At 39.9% G+C, this 20,491-nt stretch overlaps 1 protein-coding gene across 2 annotated transcripts; it reads left to right on the top strand.

Annotated features, from left to right (window-relative positions):
• Positions 1–290: 290 nt before the first annotated feature.
• On the top strand, positions 291–19,878 carry LOC118764535 (zinc finger protein OZF-like). 2 transcript variants are annotated; one of them, XM_036505353.1, is made up of 5 exons: positions 291–670; positions 3,196–3,289; positions 7,832–9,438; positions 9,969–10,000; positions 19,867–19,878. In XM_036505353.1, exons 3-4 carry the CDS (start codon positions 8,186–8,188, stop codon positions 9,970–9,972), a joined length of 1,257 nt encoding a protein of 418 aa, XP_036361246.1. In that variant the 5' UTR covers positions 291–670; positions 3,196–3,289; positions 7,832–8,185; the 3' UTR covers positions 9,973–10,000; positions 19,867–19,878. The 2 variants fall into 2 exon arrangements, with proteins under 2 accessions (XP_036361246.1, XP_036361245.1); XM_036505352.1 differs by lacking the exon at positions 19,867–19,878 and having other exon boundaries at positions 9,969–11,622.
• Positions 19,879–20,491: the final 613 nt, after the last annotated feature.

Genomic DNA, 20,491 nt, shown 5'->3' with positions numbered 1-20,491 from the left:
TGTCGTGCGTAATTCATTTGTTTATGGTTTTATATAAAAACCCAAGTGCTATTTTCATGATGTTGACAAAATGTGCAGTCACGCACAAAATGCCAGCTTCCAAGTTTTTCAATAAACTTCGATTTTTGAAATCTTGGCAGCCAAACAGAAGAAATCTCAAAATGAAAATTTCCTGAGATACCGGCATAATTTGACAAAAAATAAATACACATAAATTTGTTGGTATGGCTGTTTGATATTTTATCAAAAATATTCATTAAACTATTCCATAACTGAAAGGGGTGACAACTCCCAATTATTTTTTCTCAACTATAATCTACATTATCGAAACGTATGAGGGAAATCAAGTCAAGGTGCGTGGATTATATGAAACTCCCATTCTCCTTCACTCCGAAAGAGTTTTTCACAACGAATTCCGATATAATTGTAATGTATATGAAACGTATTTGTAAAATATCTCATAAAAGATAACCATTTTTCAGAAAAGTATGAGGAAACAACATTAAGAGAAAGCTCGCTTATCTAGTTATGCTTGTTTTATTGGTAATATAACAGTGTCAACAAAATTTGATTCAACACAGGGTCTACTATTAAATGTGGAAATTTGGTTTAGATCAGGTCTTAGTGATGATTAAACAACATCCTGTACAACATTCTCAAGTAATTAGAGGTGAGTCTTTCCTATATAATTAACGTCACTTCGGCTACATCACTGAATTTGTAAACAGTGCAGTTGTATTTTTACAATTTCGCTGCACTGTTAATACTAATTAATCAACTCCTGTAATTAACATGAGAAACTATTTATTAATTAGAACAAAATACAGAAATCTTGTAAGAAATGTTTGTTCAATCTCTCTACATCTCTCATTATTTCATCTTAAATGTGTAATTATGTATCCTTGCATATATTTACTTTTCTTCTTCATCTGTACCATTCCTACATCTGACTAGACCCTTTTTTCCCTTTTCTCTTAATTTTTTATTCTGTTATAATTGCTTTCTTTTAATCCTAGACCATAGCTGGTTCTATGATAAAAACTTTCAGTTTTTAGAATCTAAATTAAAAAAAACCTGTTAATTTGTGGCCCCAGCATGGCCACAGCTCATAAGCTGAAACTAGAATCAATCAATCAATCAAAACAAGCTAAATAATGACTAAAATATTTGGGCATAACTCCAGATTTCTGCCCCGCCCCGACTTTGGATGATCGTAACTTTCAGAAAAATGGATTTTTTTAAATAAAATTTTCTACGGATATGTGTTATGTAGATTGCGAATATACAACATTTTGGTTAACCTCCAGTGTTTGACCCGAGCAAAAAAAAAATGAAAAAAAAAAGTGTAATAGATAGGTGTAAAACAACATGTAGTAAACGAATATGAAAAAAATGCGCCCTGGCGAACAGTTAAAGGTGGGGGAGAGAGAGGACTCGGAAAATTCACTTGCCCATGATGCCATGCAGTGGGACTGAACCCGGGTTGGGATCGTGTGAATTGTCCTGGTCCTCCCCCGTTCGCCAGCAAGTGTATTCAACTATAGCCTCGGGCCGACCGATGCGTCCTGGAGGCCGAAGGCGGCATTTCAGAGGAAAAATTATCTATGCTATAAACGAAGATGAAAACAAAAATTTGCGCACAATATTTTTTCGGTTCTGCAGAAACAGTTGCAGCGAAGATGTTTGTAAGCCATTCAAGAACTCACACACACACACAAAACCGTTACTTTCACTGCAACATTTAAATTTCATTTGTGATGAGGATTGACCAGGACATTTCATACGATCCGATTTTTTTCCCTCAAGAAAATGGATATTCTTCCCAACCATACGGTTCCGGGTTCAGTCTTACTGCATGGCACCTTGGGCAAGTGAATTTTCCAAGTCCTCTCTCCTCACCCTACGTTCGCCAGCGCGCATTTTTGTTTTCATATTTGTTTACTACATGTTGTTTCACACCTATTACACCATTTTTTTTTTTTCATTTTTTTGCTCGGATCACACACTAGAGGTTGGAAAATTCACCGAAGTCCACTTCAGTTCATCTTAACTTTCAAGAAAAATGGATATTTTATAATGAAATTCTCTACAAATATACTTCGGACTATGTAGATAACGCGGGTGTTTCTGAACAAGTCGTCCTTATTTGTTTCAATTTCTCCGTTTTGTGCATCCGTAGATTTTTACCCCCCCCTCACTCATGTATATATGTAACTTAAAAAAGTTCAAACGGGGGATTATTCCATTCAATACCATGTTTATTATAGAGATTATGTAACAATTACTTTATACTTCTATATTTAACTGTGCGGGTGTATTCTTTATTTTTACTTCTGGTGTCTTCTGCCTTTCTATTTAAAACGTTCACCTAGGAATTTATTTAAAGTAAAAAAAAAAAAAAAAGGCGTATGCAACAGATAAGTCATCTTAATAACATTTCTGTGTACTAGACCTTTAACTGTTATTTTTAGCATAGACAGTTTTCTGGTGAGGGCTTCATCTGCCTTCATTGCCGGTTTGTGGCTTCAGTAGAAATCTACGGATGCACAAACGCACAAAACGGAGAAAATGAAACAAATATGGACGACTTGTTCCGAAACACCCCCGAGTGGGGAACGGTTCTCAAAGATAACCCCCAATTGTTTTCTCCCCAAATTCCTATGTCCTCGGATTCTACATAGCCCGAGGTATATTTGTAGAGAATTTCATTAAAAAAATATCCATTTTCTTGAAAGTTAAGACGAATCGAAATGGACTCCGGTGAATTTTCCGAAATTCCCCACTCCAATCCCTCCTAAAACACTTTCTCCCAAACATTTTGTATATTCGGAATCTACATGATATGACACATATTCGTAGAAAGTTTTATTTAAAAATATCCATTTTTCTGAACGTTATCGTCCAAAGTCGGGTGGGTGGGGGTGCTGCAATCTGTAGTTATTTGGCAAAATTAAAGATTACATACAGCCAGTGTTTAAGGTTAGGGTTTTTTTGTTGGGCGAAAAACGGGTGGTAAACGTATTCTTTACATCCGCCAAATTTTTTACTAAATTCTTCACTATTTTCAAAAGCAGAAACACAGTAATGAAAGGGTTAAACGTCATAATTTTTTTTTTTTTTTTTTTTTTTAGAAAATATATTTTATTTACAGGTAATTCTTTTGTCTGTTATTTGTATAACCTTTCGATGTTGCAGACATGTTAAAGAGAAAGCCACTGCGACAATCAAGTTACTCCCTATATTTTTTGAAGAATCAAAAGGTGTCCACCTTTAAATGATACATGTGCAGGTGAGTTAATACTACTATAGCTTTGTTAAGCTATACGCAAACGAACTAGTGGAGAGAATACATTTACGAAAGGTTTATTACTTTACGTACATCAGGGCTTAAGTCATCAGTTATTTCTGTTTAGTTCACTCAGATTTGTTTCACTCTCGCTGTTGACATCCTTCTGTTTTCCTTCTCCTTCCGGAAGTCCTTTTGTTTTCCAGCTGATCAACTTTCTAGCTAGCCCGCAACGAAGTTTCTGTCTACAGTTCGTTTGTCACTAATTCTGCCCTACATAGTTCCCCACCAGAACTGCAGACTGTCATTGGAAACGGGGAAAGTGTTTTAATTGTCCTGTCCCCCCGTGTGTGGTTACTCGATTCTTTAGTAACTGTTCCTTGTTAAGGGTTGGTGTGATTTGTCTAGGACGGCCCCTGTTTGGTGGTTGGGCCACCAGAACGGGGCAGTCAATATCGAGATGGGCCAGTTTCAATCTATTGATGGAGACCGTGTCTTGTCGTCTGCCAATTAAGAGTTGGAATGTTTTATCTTCCGGATGTATGGACTGCCGTAGGGTGACTGGAGGGGTTTTTGTCGTGTGTCACGTCGAACGAACACAAAGTTAGCTGTGTGGAGATCATTTGTTATGGATGATCTGGGCCCATGCTGTCTCTCAGTTGAGTGAGGTACCTTTTGACACCAGGTCCGACTTTGTATTCGGAAGGAATTCTCCTGGCACTGTAAGGGGAGTACCATAAAACCATTTCTGAGGAAGAAGTGTTGAGATTTTCTTTTGGGGCAGTGCGGGTTCCTAGCATCACCCATGGGAGTTGGTCGATCCAATTTGGCCCATTAAGTCTGGTTGTCAGTGATTCCTTCAGGCAGCAGTGAAATCTTTCCACTAATCCGTTGGCCTGTGGGTTGTAGGCTGTTGTGCGGTTCATTGTGATTCTGAAAAGACCACACATGTCATTCCACAGCTTTGAGGGGAATTGTGGACCCTGATTAGATGATATGCTATCTGGCACACCAAAACAGGTGACCCAGTTTGTGATGAACGCTTGGCTGACTTCTTGTTTCTGTGCTGTGGAGAGGGATAGTTTCAGGCCAATGGGTGTAGCGGTCCACCAAGGTCAGTAGATACGAGCAACCTTGTGAAGGTGGTAGGGGGCCGACAAGGTTGATGTTGACGTGGCTGAATCGGGTGTGAGGTGGTTCATAGTTGCCAACGGTTGCTTTGGTGTGATGATCGACCTTGGCTTATTGACAGGGGTTGTAGGACCTGGTCCAGTCCCCAATTTGCTTGGCCATACCATGCCAGATAAATTTGCTTGACAGCAGCCACTGTGTGGCTTTAGCACCTGGATGGGAAAGTCCATGAAAACTTTCTTGCGCCAGGCTGATGGGTTGATCGGCTGTGGCTTCCCAGTGGATACATCACACAGTAGGGTTGTGCCATTAGAGCCAAAGTGTACATCCTGCAAAGAAAGTGATGTGATGGCAGTGTGGTAGGCCCTGATCTTGGGTTGCAGCCATAGCTTCGTAATCCAAGCCTTCTGTTATTGGTGCTAGGTCGGTGTGAGAGCGGGTAGGAGCACGAGAGAGTGCATCGGCTACTGGGTTGCCCTTGCTGGCTATGTGTTGGATGTCTGTGGTTTACTCAGAAATTGCTGATAGCTGTCTTTGTTGGCATGCAGACCAAGGCTCTGAGAGCTTGCTCATAGCAAAGGTGAGTGGTTTGCGATCCGTGAATACTGTAAGTGTGCAGCCTGCAAGGAGATACTGAAAGTGGCGGATGCCTAGATGGACAGCCAGTAGTTCCTTGTCAAAAGCACTGCATTTCTGTTTGGCTGAAGAAGGCGAGCGGTGGCCACTGACTGTTGATGTAGTGTTCCAAAACGCCCCTAATAGCTGTGTTGGATGCGTCAACTGTGACTGCAGTCCGAGCTGACATGTGAGGTTGGGACATCATGGTTGCTTGGGCCAGAGCTTGTTTTGTGGATTGGAAGGCTGAAGTCATTGTACTATCCCACTCCACCTGTCTTTTTGCACCTTCTTTTGACAGTGCTTTGTATAGGGGTCTCATCACTTTTGCTGCAGAAGGGATGAAGCGATGGTAAAAGTTTACCATGCCCACGAATTGATGTAGAGCCTTGCTTGTGGTGGGGCATGAAAAGGATAGAGGTGTAGCACTGGCACTTGTGATTCGATGTCCCAAGAAGTCGATTTCTGTTGCACCAAAAACACACTTGGTGGGGTTGATTACTAAACCATACCATTCCAGCCGATTAAAAAGAGTCACTAGGTGCTTCTTATGTAGCTCTGCATTTGGACTTGCAATAAGGATATTATCTAAAAATGCACACAGTGTCCATCAGGCATTAGAAGGATTGCACCACGTTTTTCAGCTCAAAGGGTGTACATAGGAATTCGTACCGACCGAAAGGAGTGATCACAGCAGTTTTTGGTACATTGTTGTCTTGTACTGGTATTTGGTGGTATTCCTGGATAAGGTCAACCTTGGAGAAACTGAGCACCCGGCTAACTGGGCTGAAAAATCTTGTATGTTTGGAAAGGGGTAGCGGTCAGGTGTCATATCCACGTTGAGACGGTGGTAATCTCTGCTGAATCGATAATCTCTGTTGGGTTTTGGAGGCCACATGCAGAGGTGATGACCAGGGACTGCTTGATCAGCGAACTATACCCAATACCTCCATATTCTTGAACTCGGTCTTTGCAATTGCAAATTTGTCTGGTGATAGACGATATGTGCGGCTGTGCACTGGGGGGGAGCAGTGGTATCATCCCTGTGGGAAGGGGGGGCTGTAGGCTTGGAGAATGTTCGAGTGGTGAATTTGGGGTGACTTACAAGAAGATCCAAAAATTCATTCTTGGTCCACGAGATGGTTGCATGTACAGATGTTGCAAGAGGCATGGAAGCATATGTGTTGTTGTCTAGGAGTTGTCTTCCCTGCAATCCACCAGTAGCAAGTGTGCGCGAAGAAAGTCTGCACCAATTATGGGCTGATGGATATCGGCGATGGTGAATGCCCATGTGTATTTTCATGATCCAATGTTGAAGGAAAGGGTGTGATGACCGTATGTCTCGATTGTGGACCCATTGGCAGTTGTTAAAGGTTGGTTCCGCTTTCCGTGACGGAGGTCCCTTGCCAATGCCATGATCACACTGACTTCTGCTCCTGTGTTGATAAGGAGCCTGCGTCTGGAGTTGTGATTGCGGACATAGAGGAGCATTTAGTCATGTCTGCCGGCCACCAGGGTGTTCATCAGTGGCCGGTCCTGGAGTTTCCCTGGGTCACTGGTGAAGGGGTCCTGAAGCTACATGGTTGTTTGCACTTTGTCGTCTTTTTTTTTCAAACTTTGCATGGTAGAAGCACAAGTCATCATGCTTAACCCTACTCCATTATTATAGGCAAATAAAAAATAACAGACGGTAGATAAATGTCAGTTCATTACGGCTGTTTCTTATGCATTTTTTATTTGCTGAGTGAGTACATTACATCATCTTTATATATAAAACTGAAGTTGTATGAGAGTCTGTCTCCTCCGATTTAGATTCCTAACTACTCCCACATTTTGCGGTGCAGTTTAACCAAAAGCGGGTATCTTATAGTCGTGATTCATATCGAGCCCTTCTGGGTATTAGCGCGCGTCTACGATGAGTCTACGATTTAAAAAAAAATTACCATCATTTTTTCGCATTTTTTGCTCGGTTTATATAAGGGAAGTAACTCTCTAAAAATGCTCATATAGTTATTTCCCTTACAAACCCGAGCAACGCTGGGCGATACTGCTAGTATTAAAAATAACTCTTTTCATCAGATGATTTCATAATCCTTTCTACTATAGGTGCAAGGCCTGAAATTTGGGGGAAGAGAATAGTCGATTACATTGACCTCCAGTACTCAACTGGTATTTAATTTATCGACCCTAAAAGGATGAAAGGCAAAGTTGATCGCGGCAGAATTTGAACTCAGAATGTAGTGGCAGACAAAATACCGCAGCATTTTGCCCGGTGTGCTAATGATTCTGCCAGCTTGCCGCCTTCATATAATTTCATAATAATAGAAAGAACAATCCCTGTGTGCAGTGAGAATGCATCTGGCCTTCAATGGAAGAAAAACAGAATCATTAAAGGGATGGAAGTGTATTTGGAATTTAGTTAGTGGTTGGGGTGAGAAAAGATTTATGGCCACCAACCTAGCCAGCAGCTGGTCAGGATGTAAGTTGGAGAAAATTAGGTGGTTCATCAATGAGTAAAGTGTAGGTAATCAAACCTTTCCCCTCCATAACCAACATCTGGTTTATCCTAAATTCTGAATGATATCTCTCCACCCCTTATCTTTAACAAGGGTATGTTGCCCTTCTAGCTATTCATCTCTCTAACCCCAGGGCGATAAAACAAATAACAGTAAAATGCATATAAAAATACATACATTATTACCTTTTTACCATTTATAAGAAAGATTGAAATAAAATGTCCACTGTTGAATCCATACATTTTAAGTATCCTCTATATCATTTACTTCTCTTTTATTTCAGAATATCAGATGGCATTGGATTTAAAGAACTTTTACATCAGATACATCTTCTTCAATATTTATCATCTTTTAGACTAAACAGAGCAGAGATAATCTTGTTTATATAAATCTATGGTCTGTCAGAAGAACTTACCTGCAGCAATTACAATATTTTCTCTAAGCTGAAATTAATAACAACATTTCTCTTCTCTCTCTGGATTATGTATAAGTTGATTTTTCTAACTTGAATTACAAAGATGTTTGCAGTATCTTCTGGTATTGATGAAAATGCAACAAAAGGAATATGTTTTTAAATATAAACTATAAAAAAAGAAATGAGAAAGAAGTCAATATATTGAGGTGAGAGAATGAAATTATGGAACAGGTAAAGTGTGAAACTGATGAGTCTAGCAGGGTTGATTTTTCAGAAAAGATGCCAAAAGAGATAGGACAGCCATCATACCATGGTGGTATATTCTTCCTAAACCATCACTTAACAGCTCATGGAAGTATTCCTACTGGGGAGAAACCATATCACTGTGATGTCTGTGGTAAATCATTCTCTGAGAACAGTCATTTAACTAACCACAAACTTATTCACACAGGAGAGAAATCACATCACTGTGATGTCTGCAACAAATCATTTTATCGAAATGATGAATTAATTACTCATATACGTATTCACACAGGTGAGAGACCATATCAGTGTGATATCTGTGGTAAATCATTTACTGTAAAATGTGTCTTAACTAGGCACAAACTTATTCATACTGGAGAAAGACCTTATCACTGCGATATTTGTGGCAAGTCTTTCTCTCTGAAAGGTAACCGAGATACTCATAAACGTATTCATACAGGAGAAAAGCCATATCACTGTGACATCTGTGGTAAATCATTTTCTGAAAATGGTGATATAACTCTGCACAAGCGTATTCATACGGGAGAGAAACCATATCAGTGCGATATCTGTGGTAAATCATTCTCTAGAGGGAGTACCTTAATTGCTCACAAACGTATTCATACAGGAGAGAAACCATATCACTGTGATATTTGTGGTAAATCTTTCTCACAGTGTGGGGTCTTAACCAGCCACAAACGTATTCATACAGGGGAGAAACCATATTTATGTGATATCTGTGATAAATCATTCTCTGAAAAAAGTCACTTAACTAGCCACAAACGTATTCATACAGGGGAGAAACCATACCTGTGTGATATCTGTGGTGAATCGTTCTCTGGAGGAAGTACCTTAATTACTCACAAACGTATTCATACGGGAGAGAAACCCTACGAATGTAATATCTGTGGTAAATCATTCACTGAAAGAAGTCACTTAACAAAACATAAACGTATTCATACTGGAGAAAAACCATATCAGTGTGATGTCTGTGGTAAATCATTCTCTGGAAGTAGTGATTTAACTCGACACAGAACCATTCATACAGGGGAGAAGCCATATCATTGTGATATCTGCAGTAAATCATTCTCTCAAAGTAGTGTGTTAATTAAGCACAAACGTATTCATACAGGAGAGAAACCATATCACTGTGATGTCTGTGGTAAATCATTCTCTCAAAAGAGTCACTTAACTAAACATGTTTGTATTCATACGGTTCCAGAAGCTGTGCTATAGTTAGTTAGTTAGTTAGTTAGTTAGTTAATTTGGCTCAAAAGCAAATAGCAAGGCCATGTAGGGGGACATGGAGTTAAGTACAGGGTGGTGTTCATGTAAAGAGTTCAGGCCACTTGAGGTCCAGGGAGGCTTTGAACAAAGCGGTCGTCGGCATCTTCACCATCTCGTCTGGCAGCTCCTCTCCTTCGATTGAGATGAAATCGTCGCAGGTAGAGCTTTTCGGAATGACCCCGCAGCCGACGCTCCGGAGCAGGAGTGAAGAACAGCTCTTTCGAGAGGTTACACTTCCCGCTTATGATGTTGTGGGCGAGAATGAGATCACCACGGCGGCGGCGTTTTTCAAGAGAACAAAGGTCGAGCGTCCTCAGCCTTTCTTCGTAGGACAAATTTTTGAAACCATGAACCATGCGGGTAGCCAGCCTCAGGACTCTTTCGAGGTGCTGTATGTCTTTGAGGAGATAAGGAGAAGAGGCTTGAATCCCATACTCCAATATGGGTCTCACCAGCGTGACATAGAGTGGCAGGAATAAAATATGTTGTAACTGAAGATGTATTTCAGTGTGGTAACAACATCTCAACATTATATTTTCTGTAACCACAGATATCTCTACATCACTGAGATAAATTACAATTGTAATATTTTTGATAAAAATATTTTTAAAAATTTAATTACATTCCAATATTTTTAAGTTCCATAGTCATTATTTTATTATCAATCATTGGCCCCTTGAGGTAGAAAAGGTCATCACATTTGTACAAATAAATCCCTCCAAATTAACTGTCTTTGAATGTACTTTTAATAGTATTTATCAATACCAATGTTCTTTATTGGTATTCATTCTGGTTTGTTCTGATAGTAACAACTTCAGAAATATTAAACTTTATCGGCCCTAAGACAACAACTGTGACATGGAGACATTCAGCTCATGAGCAAATGCTAGCAGTTCCTTGGTTTTATGAGATATACAGAGGTCAGGCAGAAGAACTTACCTGCAGCAATTCCCTGGTCTTAGAAAACATACAAATGTCCAAGATGAACTCACTTGAGGAAGTTCCAACGTTATTGGGAGACATACAGAGGTGTGTGAGAGGAATATAACTGAGGTATTTCCATGGTCTTTGAGAGGAACTCAACTAGGGCAGTTCCATGGCCTTACAAGATGTACAGAGGTTTTGGATAGAGATTAACTTAGGGCAGTGGCACGGTCTTAGGAGACATACAGAGTTCTTGGAGAGAAACTCACCTAGGGCAGTTGTATGGGATTAGGAGACAGCAGTCTTCAGAAATGAACTCTGCTGGACCAGCTCCATGGTCATAGAAGGTATACAAAAGTTTGGAGAGGAAATCAACTAGGATACATGCAGAGATTTTTGACTTAGGAGATTTAGAGAGATCTTGGAGATGGACAGTTCCATGGTCTTAGAAGACATATAGAGCTCTTTGAGAGAAACTAACCCAAGCAGTTCAGGGTTCTTAGGAAATATATATAGAGGCCTAGGAGATGAACTTTCCTGGAGAAGTTCCATTATCTTAGAGACATAGAACAATCTTTGAAAGGAACTCATGGATTTAGGAGATGTACAAATGTCTAGAAGAAGAAATGAACTGAGACAGTTCCATGATCTTATAAATCATACTGAGGTCTTGAAGTGAAACTCACTTAGGACTGTTCCATAGTTGTGGGAGACATTCAGTGGTGTATATGTGATCAGGAAGAGAATAACCTGGGGCCGTTGCATGGTCTTAGAAAATGGAGGGTTCAAAAAGAAGCTCATCTGGACAGTTCTATGGTCTTAACTGATATATGGAGGTCTTGAAAAAAACTTATATGGGCAGACTCATAGTTTTAGGTGACATATAGAGTTCTTGGAGAGGGACTCACCTGATGCAGTTCCATAGTCTTAGGGGAAATACAGAAATCTTGGATAAGTGTGATGAAAAAAAAGCACCCAGTACACTTTGTAAAGTGGTTGGTGTAGAAATTATGCCAAAATAGACATTGGCGCTCAAAGCAGTCCTCTGACACATTGGATCCTGTTGAACTGTTTAACCCATACTGATATGGGAGGTGAATGTAAAGTGATGATGAATACATCATCATCATCATCATCATTGTTAAATGTCCACTTTTCATGCTGGCATGGGTTGGACAGTTTGACTGAGGACTGGCAAACCAGAAGGCTGTACCAGGCTCCAATCTGATCTGACGAAGTTTCTACAGCTGGATGTCCTTCCTAACGCCAACCACTCTGAGAGTATAGTGGGTGCTTTTTATGTGCCACTGTCATGAGTGCCAGTCAGGCGGTACTGGCATCACCAGGCTTGAATGGTGCTTTTTATGTGCCACTGGCACGGGAGCCAGTCAAGCGACACTGACAACGACCACACTCGAATGGTGCTTTTTATGTGGTACTGGTGGTACTGGCATTGGCCACGACAATGACTCGGCCACAATTTAAACAAAAATAAGCTAAGAGAAATAGTTCAGGGTGGCCAGTAGTATGAATATGGACAATAAAAACAAATAAGGGTATATCAAATACAAGCTAAATTCCTTATTGAAATTAACTTCTTAAGAGTAAAATGCATATTTTGTCTGCCGCCACGTTGTGAGTTCAAATTCTGCCGGGGTCGACTTTGCCTTTCATCCTTTCGGGGTCGATAAATTAAGTACCAGCTACGCACTGGGGTCGATGTAATCGACTTAATCCCTTTTTCTGTCCTTGTTTGTCCCCTCTGTGTTTAGCCCCTTGTGGGTAGTAAAGAAATAAGTAAAGAATTATATCTTACTCTTGCACACAGCACACATTTTCATACCTCTATTCTTGCATTTCAACAAATTCACCAGACGAGGTGTCACAGTACTTGCCAGGTCGATATGTCAGCAGTGATGAAGCTTTTCGGTGGATTTCGGGTTTCTGATTCACCAAAGGAACCTCGCCATCATACAACTAGCGGTTTATTTGGAAAATGGCCAGTGGGCTTACTTTACTGAACAGACTGCAGCACAATTGGTGGTTAATCCAAAAGAAACAACTTTGACTGGTTCTGCCCCCCTCAAATTGAAACCAAACATATTGCATTATATATGCCCTTATACATTGAATCTAAGTTCCAAATATCATAAGGATCCATTCAGTAATTTTGGTCTATGCAAAATGACTAAAATTTGGTGGTTAAACGCCCATTAGGAGGTCTTAGAATCATCCAAAGAAATGGAAATTTTGGGTATATTTAAAAAATTATTTGTAATACCTATGGTTCAAATTTCATCAAAATCCGAAGCATATGAATTTTCACAGTGGGGGTCTGCCTCCCTTTATGCCCCCTCATAATTGTATGAAACATACGGAATTACTCTTCTCCTTAGGCTTGGATTTTGTGTTCCAAATTTCATTAGGATCGGTCCAGTAGTTTTTGAGTCTATAAGTAACACACATAAAGACATTGACTTTTATATAATAGATATATATATATGCACATATACATACATGTATATGTGTGTGTATTATATATATATATATACAGAAAGATAGATTGATAGAGACAATTGAGTGGGTAAACACAAATGTGAGACACTACCTTGAAGAATTTTCTATGGAATGAATCGACCCCAGTGCTTTTTTTTTTATTTTGATAAGCCTGGTACTTATTCTATCAGACTCTTGTTGTCAAACTATTAAGTTATGGGGATGTAAATAAACCAATACCAATTGTCACGCACTAACGAGGGAGAAACACAAACAAAAAGACACACACATACACTTACATATATACACATATATATACAATGGGTTTCTTTCAGTTTCTGTCTACCAAATCCACTCAAGGCTTTGATTGGCCTGAGACTATAGCTGAAGACACATGCCAAGTTACCACACAGTGGGACTGAACCAAAGACCATATTCTTTGGAACCAAGTTTCTTACCACATAGCCACACCTGCACCTATATATATGTATGTGTGTATATATATATATACATACATATATATATACATATATATATATACATATATATATACATATATATATATACATATTATTGTGAGTTCAATTTAAGGACAGTTGATTACGACCTACTTTGGAATAAATCCATTGTTCTGTCAGATTCACAAAGGAGTAATGAGCTTTTAGGGGACCTTTGGCCTTGTGCCGGTCAAGGAAAGTTCGAGGAAACCCCTTAAAAAGCAAAGAGATGTGAGTCTGTTAGGCAGTCGAGGACAGAGCAAGTGAGTAACAGGTTGTTTCTGCTGTGAGAAATGAAAGGCAGTTGGCAGCTGGGATTCATTGAGTTAGCAGTGGTTGTTCTGCTGGACGGTGTACTGAAGGAGGAAGACAGACACACAGTCATGAGAGCTGACAGGCGAGACAGTGAGAGGATGAGGGGTTGAGGAAGACATACACATAGGACTAAGCAGCGATAGAGAGGGACTACAGTGTCTTTTGGCTGTTGTTGACAGTATGTGTTTAATTATGTTTTGAGTTGTGTTACCTATGTAAAAGAAAGAGAGAAAAACAAAGAACAGTGCTAAAAGGCAAAAGAAATGCTAAAGAACTGAACAATGTGAATTGAGTAAAGAACTTGTTGATGTGTTGATTATCGAGTTGTGGTATCTATGTTCAGAATTGTTGTGGAAAAGAAAGACTCTGATGTAGTCTTTAAAGACTTTAAAGAACTGTGAACGTTATTTGTTTTAATTGGATTTGAACATTGATTTGTAACGTGAATTATTTGTGACATGAACATTGTATACCTGTTTCTTGCATGTGTTTTCTTAAATGCTGTTGTTATATTGCATCTGCATGCTGTTGATTCTGTTGCTTGTATTTACCTTGATGTACCTGATGTATCACATTGTATTTGTTGTAATAGTCATATAAACTAGTTGTTAAATGTAGCCGATTGCCTTTGTATCCCTCTCTGTGTCTCTTCCTGCTGCTGTTTGTTGTTGTTGTTCTCTCCGGAGGTGGTTGCCGGTCGCCGCTGCCATCCCCACCGAGTTCTCTCTGTGTGGTGAACTTTCCCGATCGATCGAGTTGGTCAATCGTCGTTGCTCGACTTGTTGGGATCCCGGGTTCGAGTTCGAGCGACGGCAGGTCGTAACAATATATATATATACATATATATATATATATACATATACATATATACATATACATATATATATATATATATATATATATATATATATATATATATATATATATATGCATATGTCACTTTATATATTTGTTTTGCAAGATTCTTGATGTGAAATCGTGTGTTAAAACAGATGTTGTATTTAGGAATGGACATTTTGCAAGTTTAGCCAATAAAAACACACGCACTATATATTTGGTGTTAATTTGCTTCAGCTTTATTTATTTTTTACATTAATCTTAATCTTATTTCAGCCAGATTTCTTTCGTCACACTTCTGTGACCTCATCAGTGGTCCTTTGCTTTCTTCTTTCTTATTTGTGTGTCTCTCCTTACTAATGGTCCTTACTAATGGCTGACTGTTAGTAAAACACATTTACTTACTACCATATATATAGAGACACAATACACACTAATACATACATACATACAAATACACACATACATACAAATACCTGTCACTTTATTTATTTCCCCCTTCAATTTTACGCATACTTTCCAATACAATTTCTCTGTACAAGTAACTTTCACATCACAGTCAAACATTTTTTCCCTAAAAACTGAGTTTTTGGAAAAAATTTTTTAAAACACATTTACTTACTACCATAGGCGTAGGAGTGGTTGTGTGGTAAGTAGCTTTGCTTCCCATCAGGCTTTGAGACTTCCCATGGCTCTTTGTTGTTGGTGTACGCACGTGCTATTGTGTTGTACACCGAAGAAGTCACATCGTTCGTGAAAAATTGAACTTTTGAAGCTCGACTACAGATAGGTGTTTGTTGTATACTTTTGAGGACTTAATGGAGTTTGTTGCCCTGTATTAAATATTTTTTTTGGTGAGCAACAGTCTTCACTCTGCTCCAAACATTTGCCTGCCTGTGGTCGTGCATAAAGACTCACTTTGCAGTGAGAATTGTGTTTTTGAGGAGGCGTAGCCCTCCACAAAAATTAATTTGTTTGCTTGTTTTTTCCACTGAATTTACCACAGAGTACCAAGGTAGAAAGGACCAATTGTGCGGCGACTGGAGTACCCTCTTTCGTTAGGATTACCAGAGTTGCAGAACTGTGTTGCCATTGATTGAACTGTCTTCCTTCGTTCTTTTCTCTGCTCTGTCTTTCTGTTCATTGGGACTTTTATTTAGAACTTTGAACTTTTGTTGAACTCTTTTTCCTTTTTTTGCCTTTGAAAATTTTGGCAACAAAGAAAACCACTGTGTTGGAGTGGGAAAAGATATTATTTGTGTGTTTGAATTTGGATGGATGGATTGATGGATGGATGGATAATTATTGGTTTAAAACAAAATGCCCGTTAGAAATTATCTGTGTTTGAATTTGTATGGATGGATGGATGGATGGACGGATGGATAATTAATAGTTTAAAACAAAATACCTGTTAGAAATTATTTGTGTGTTTGAATTTGAATGGGTGGATGGATGGATGGATAATTATTAGATTAAAACAAAATACCTGTTAGAAATTGTGTGCTTGAATTTGGATGGATGGATTGATGCATGAATGAATGGATGGATGGATGAATAATTATTAGTTTAAAACAAAATGCCTATTAGAAATTATTTGTGTGTTTGAATTTGGATGGATGGATGGATGGATGGATGGATGGATAATTATTAGTTTAAAACAAAAATTCCTATTAGAAATTATTTGTGTTTGAATTTGGATGGATGGATTGATGCATGGATGGATGGATGGATGGATAATTATTAGTTTAAAACAAAATGCCTATTAGAAATTATTTGTGTGTTTGAATTTGGATGGATGGATGGATTGATGGATAGATGGAGGGATGGAGGGATAATTATTAGTTTAAAACAAAATACCTGTTAGAAATTATTTGTGTGTTTGAATTTGGATGCATGGATGAATGGATGGATGGATGGATCTCACCCTATCTCCGCCTATCTCACTCTATCTCCGCCTATCTCAATCTATCTCACTCTCTCCCAGGTGTTTTAACACCCAGCATTATTGGGAAATCTCCCAAAATGCTATTCCGTCAATCTCCGGCAATCTCCAGAAAACTCTTGCAATGTCCGGCAAACTGCACCAATCTCCTGCAAACTCCGGTAATCTCTGGGAAATTCCGCCAATCTCACTCTTATCTCCGCCTATCTCACTCTATATCCATCTATCTTACTCTGTCTCTGCCTATCTCACTCTAACTCACTCTCCCAGGTGTTTTAACACCCAGCATTATTGGGAAATCTCCCAAATTGCTATTCCGCCTATTTCCAGCTATCTCTGGCAATCTCCGGCTATCTTCGGCAATCTCCGTCTATGTACGGCAATCTCCAGTAGTCTCCGGTAAACTTCGGCAATCTCCGGCAAACTCCGCTAATCTCCAACAAACTCCGGCAAACTCCGCCAATCTCTATCCCTGCCTATCTCCGCCTAACGGGTGGTGTGCGTGTTCTTTACCTCCACCGGTTTAGGGCTAGAGTTTAGGTTTAGAGAATGTTATGCCGAAAACGAGTGGTATGCGTGTTCTTTACCTCTGCCTGGTTAGAGTTAAGGTTACGCCGAAAACGGGTGGTGTGCGTGTTCTTTACCTCCTTGGGTTTAGGGTTACAATTTAGGGTTAGAGAATGTTACGCCGAAAACGGTTGGTATGCCTGTTCTTTACCTCTGCCTGTTGAACTTAAGCTGAAAACGGGTGGTGTGTGTGTGTTCTTTACCACCGTGTGTTAGCGTTTGTGTTTAGGGTTAGGTTTAAGGTTACGCCAAAAACGGGTGGGGTGCGTATTCTTTAACTCCTCCGGGTTAGGATTTGGGTTTAGGTTTAGAGAATGTTACGCCGAAAACGTGTGCTGTGCGTGTTCTTTACCTCCGCCGGTGTAGGGCTAGGGTTTAAGTTTAGAGAATGTTACGCCGAAAACGGCGTGTTCTTTACCTCTGACTAGTTAGAGTTAAGGTTACGCCTAAAATGGGTGGTGTGCATGTTCTTTACCACCGTGTGTTAGCGTTAGTGTTTAAGGTTAGATTTAAGGTTACGCCTAAAACATGTAGTGTGCGTATTCTTTACCTCCGCCGGGTTAGGATTTGGGTTTAGGGTTAGAGAAGGTTACGCCGAAAACGGGTGGTGTGCGTGTTCTTTACTTCTGCTTGGTTAGAATTAAGGTTACGCCGAAAACGGGTGGTGTGCGTGTTCTTTACCTCTGCTTGGTTAGAGTGAAGGTTACGCCGAAAACGGGTGGTGAGCGTGTTCTTTACCTCCGCCGGAATAGGATTAGGGTTTAGGGTTAGAGAAGGTTACGCCGAAAACGGGTGGTGTGCGTGTTCTTTACCTCCGTGGGTTAGCGTTAGGGTTTAGGGTTAGAGAAGGTTACGCCGAAAACGGGTGGTGTGCGTGTTCTTTTACTCCGTGGGTTAGCGTTAGGGTTTAGGTTTAGTGTTACACATTCATAACTATGTGTATACGTAGGCATACGTGTGTAGAATACATCTCCACTTTTGGCACTATTTTGTTAGTAACAGTACGAACTGTGTCTAAAGTATACATGTATCACTACGCTGAATGTTGACAGTTCGTGTAACATAAAAAGTAAATAAACACGTAAAACAATAACAATGGCTTTCATTTGAGTTGTCTATCCCATTAGAACGAAACTACACATAACATGGTGGCAGCGGTAAATAATTAATCGGAAACTGTGCCTTTACAACAAAACAGAAACACAACGAACCAGAAATTTAACAAACAAAACATCGCTTCGTCTTCGGACACACACATACACGAGGATCCAAAATGACGACCCCCGTCGCCGTACAGATGAATCTACATCCGATCATGAACTGGGACTCCGATGATATCGTGGAAGCATTTAAGAAATTCAAGCAGAAAACTCAACTAGCTTTCAAAAGTTTCCTGAAAGGCACAACTGAAGATGAAAAGGTAAGCTATATCCTTTTATGGACGGGCGTAAAAGGTCTAGACTTATTCAATAGCTGGGACATGTCAGAATCGGATTGCAATAACCCAGACACACTTTTAGAGAAATTTGAAAGGCACCAGATCGAACCATAGAATTCAGAGATACGAATTCCAGGGCCTGAAACAAGATCCACAAGAAACGATTGACAATTTCCTGTCCAGACTAAGGAATGTTGCCGTAAAATGCAAATTCAAAGATAAGAACGAAAGAATTGTTGATCAATTAATATGGGGGTGTGCTCATAAAGAAGTTCAGAAATCCATCATAGGTAAGGACGCTCTCCAGTTGATAGAAGCAGTAGACACTGCAAGAGTATTCGAAGCCACTACCAAACAAATGACCTCACTTACCTTACAAACAAGCTCACTAAGCAGCAGTGTAGATATTGTATCTAGGCACAGGACGAAACATACCCGCAAACAAAAAACATGCCAGTACTGTGGTACAGAGCATGAATTCAATAACTGGAAGAAATGTCCTGCATTCGGTACACACTGCAAAGCATGTGGAAAACCCAACCACTGGGAAAAAATGTGTAGGCTAATAAAATCCCAGAAAAACAAGCCCCAATTTTCAAAGAGGAGCCGAAATAGAAGAAGAGATATACATGCCCAACAACAAGAACAAAACACCTCAGAGGAGGAATTCTTGGCAGTCGGCACAATAAATGTGCATGACATGGGAAATGACGACCAGAAAAAAATGAGGCATACACAACGATAAGAATACAAAAGAAGTGTAGTGATCCTACAACGGCGCGCGCTCGCGCACGGTCCATTTGTATTTCGCGCGTGTTGGTGCCTTTACCAAGGCACAGAAAGGAAGGCCCCTCTCGCGCATGCGCGAACCACCGGAAGCACGACCCGCTTGCCTATCGTGGTGGTTAGCGAGGCAAGGGGGTCGTAGAACGTTTGACCACTAGCAGCAGCAAGCGGGAACTTGGGACCCAGCGATTGAAGGCGACGTCACGCGATATATTTTCTCTCCGTTGGAACTAGCTTCTAGCAGTCCTTACCAAATTGTTGCCGACCACATTCAATTTCCCTGTTCGACGCCATCTTGAATCCGTTTCTGTTTTTGGGCTGGACATTGTAAATATTACAATCTATTAACTTATAGCGGTGCGCGCCCAGAATCAAGGACATCAGATAACACGCTTATTGTTATTGTTACCAAGAAAGAGAATAAAGTAGTTATATATATATTTCACGTCTGCGTCTTGTTGTTTCTGACTTGTAGAGAATCTGGATTATTAAAGCAACGGCTAGTGAGTGATTGCTTTGTGCACCCCAAAAGTGCACGAGGATATTCACACACATAAGTTCGTTTCAGAAGTCTGGCAAGAAACGAACAAACATAGACTTAAGGCTAAAGATTGACACTGGAGCCCAGAGTGATATCTTGCCTGTTAACCTCTACAAAAAGATGTTCCCAGAACACATAACACAAGAGGATAAAGTCAAAGAAGGAATCCTCACACCAAGTGATGTAATCCTCACTGCGTACGGATGTACCAGGATTCCACAACTGGGTAAAACAACAATCACAGGGACACACAAAGGAAAAACAATCAAGTGTTCTTTTTATGTCACAAGAACAGAAGGACCAGCAATTCTTGGACTCAATACCTGCAAAAAGCTAAATATTGTGTCAATCAATGGAGAAGTGAAGGCAGCTCCGAGCAGGATTGACAGAGATATGCCTGTCAAAGACCGACCATCAATTACAAACAAAGAAGAACTGATAAGCATGTACCCTGAATGCTTTGACGATACAGTCTGGTGCTTTGTGAAATGTCGATACCATATAACAGTCGACCCCAATATCAAACCAATTGTTCACCCACCTCGCCGCGTCCCTCTAGAACTAAAAGAGAAGCTGAAGACAGAGTTTGACAGAATGGAAAAAAAAGAAATAATCACCAAAGTGACACGACCAACAGACTGGGTGAATTCAATTG

Source organism: Octopus sinensis, linkage group LG8 (assembly GCF_006345805.1).
Source record: "Octopus sinensis linkage group LG8, ASM634580v1, whole genome shotgun sequence".
In the NCBI taxonomy this organism is placed as follows: Eukaryota; Metazoa; Mollusca; class Cephalopoda; order Octopoda; family Octopodidae; genus Octopus; species Octopus sinensis.
Note: the sequence above shows the minus strand (reverse complement) of the source record. Positions and strands in the feature narration are given on the sequence as shown.

Coding starts and splice junctions, on each gene's coding strand:
- LOC118764535 (XM_036505353.1), top strand. CDS start 8,186: ATGGAACAGGTAAAGTGTGAAACTGATGAGTCTAGCAGGGTTGATTTT.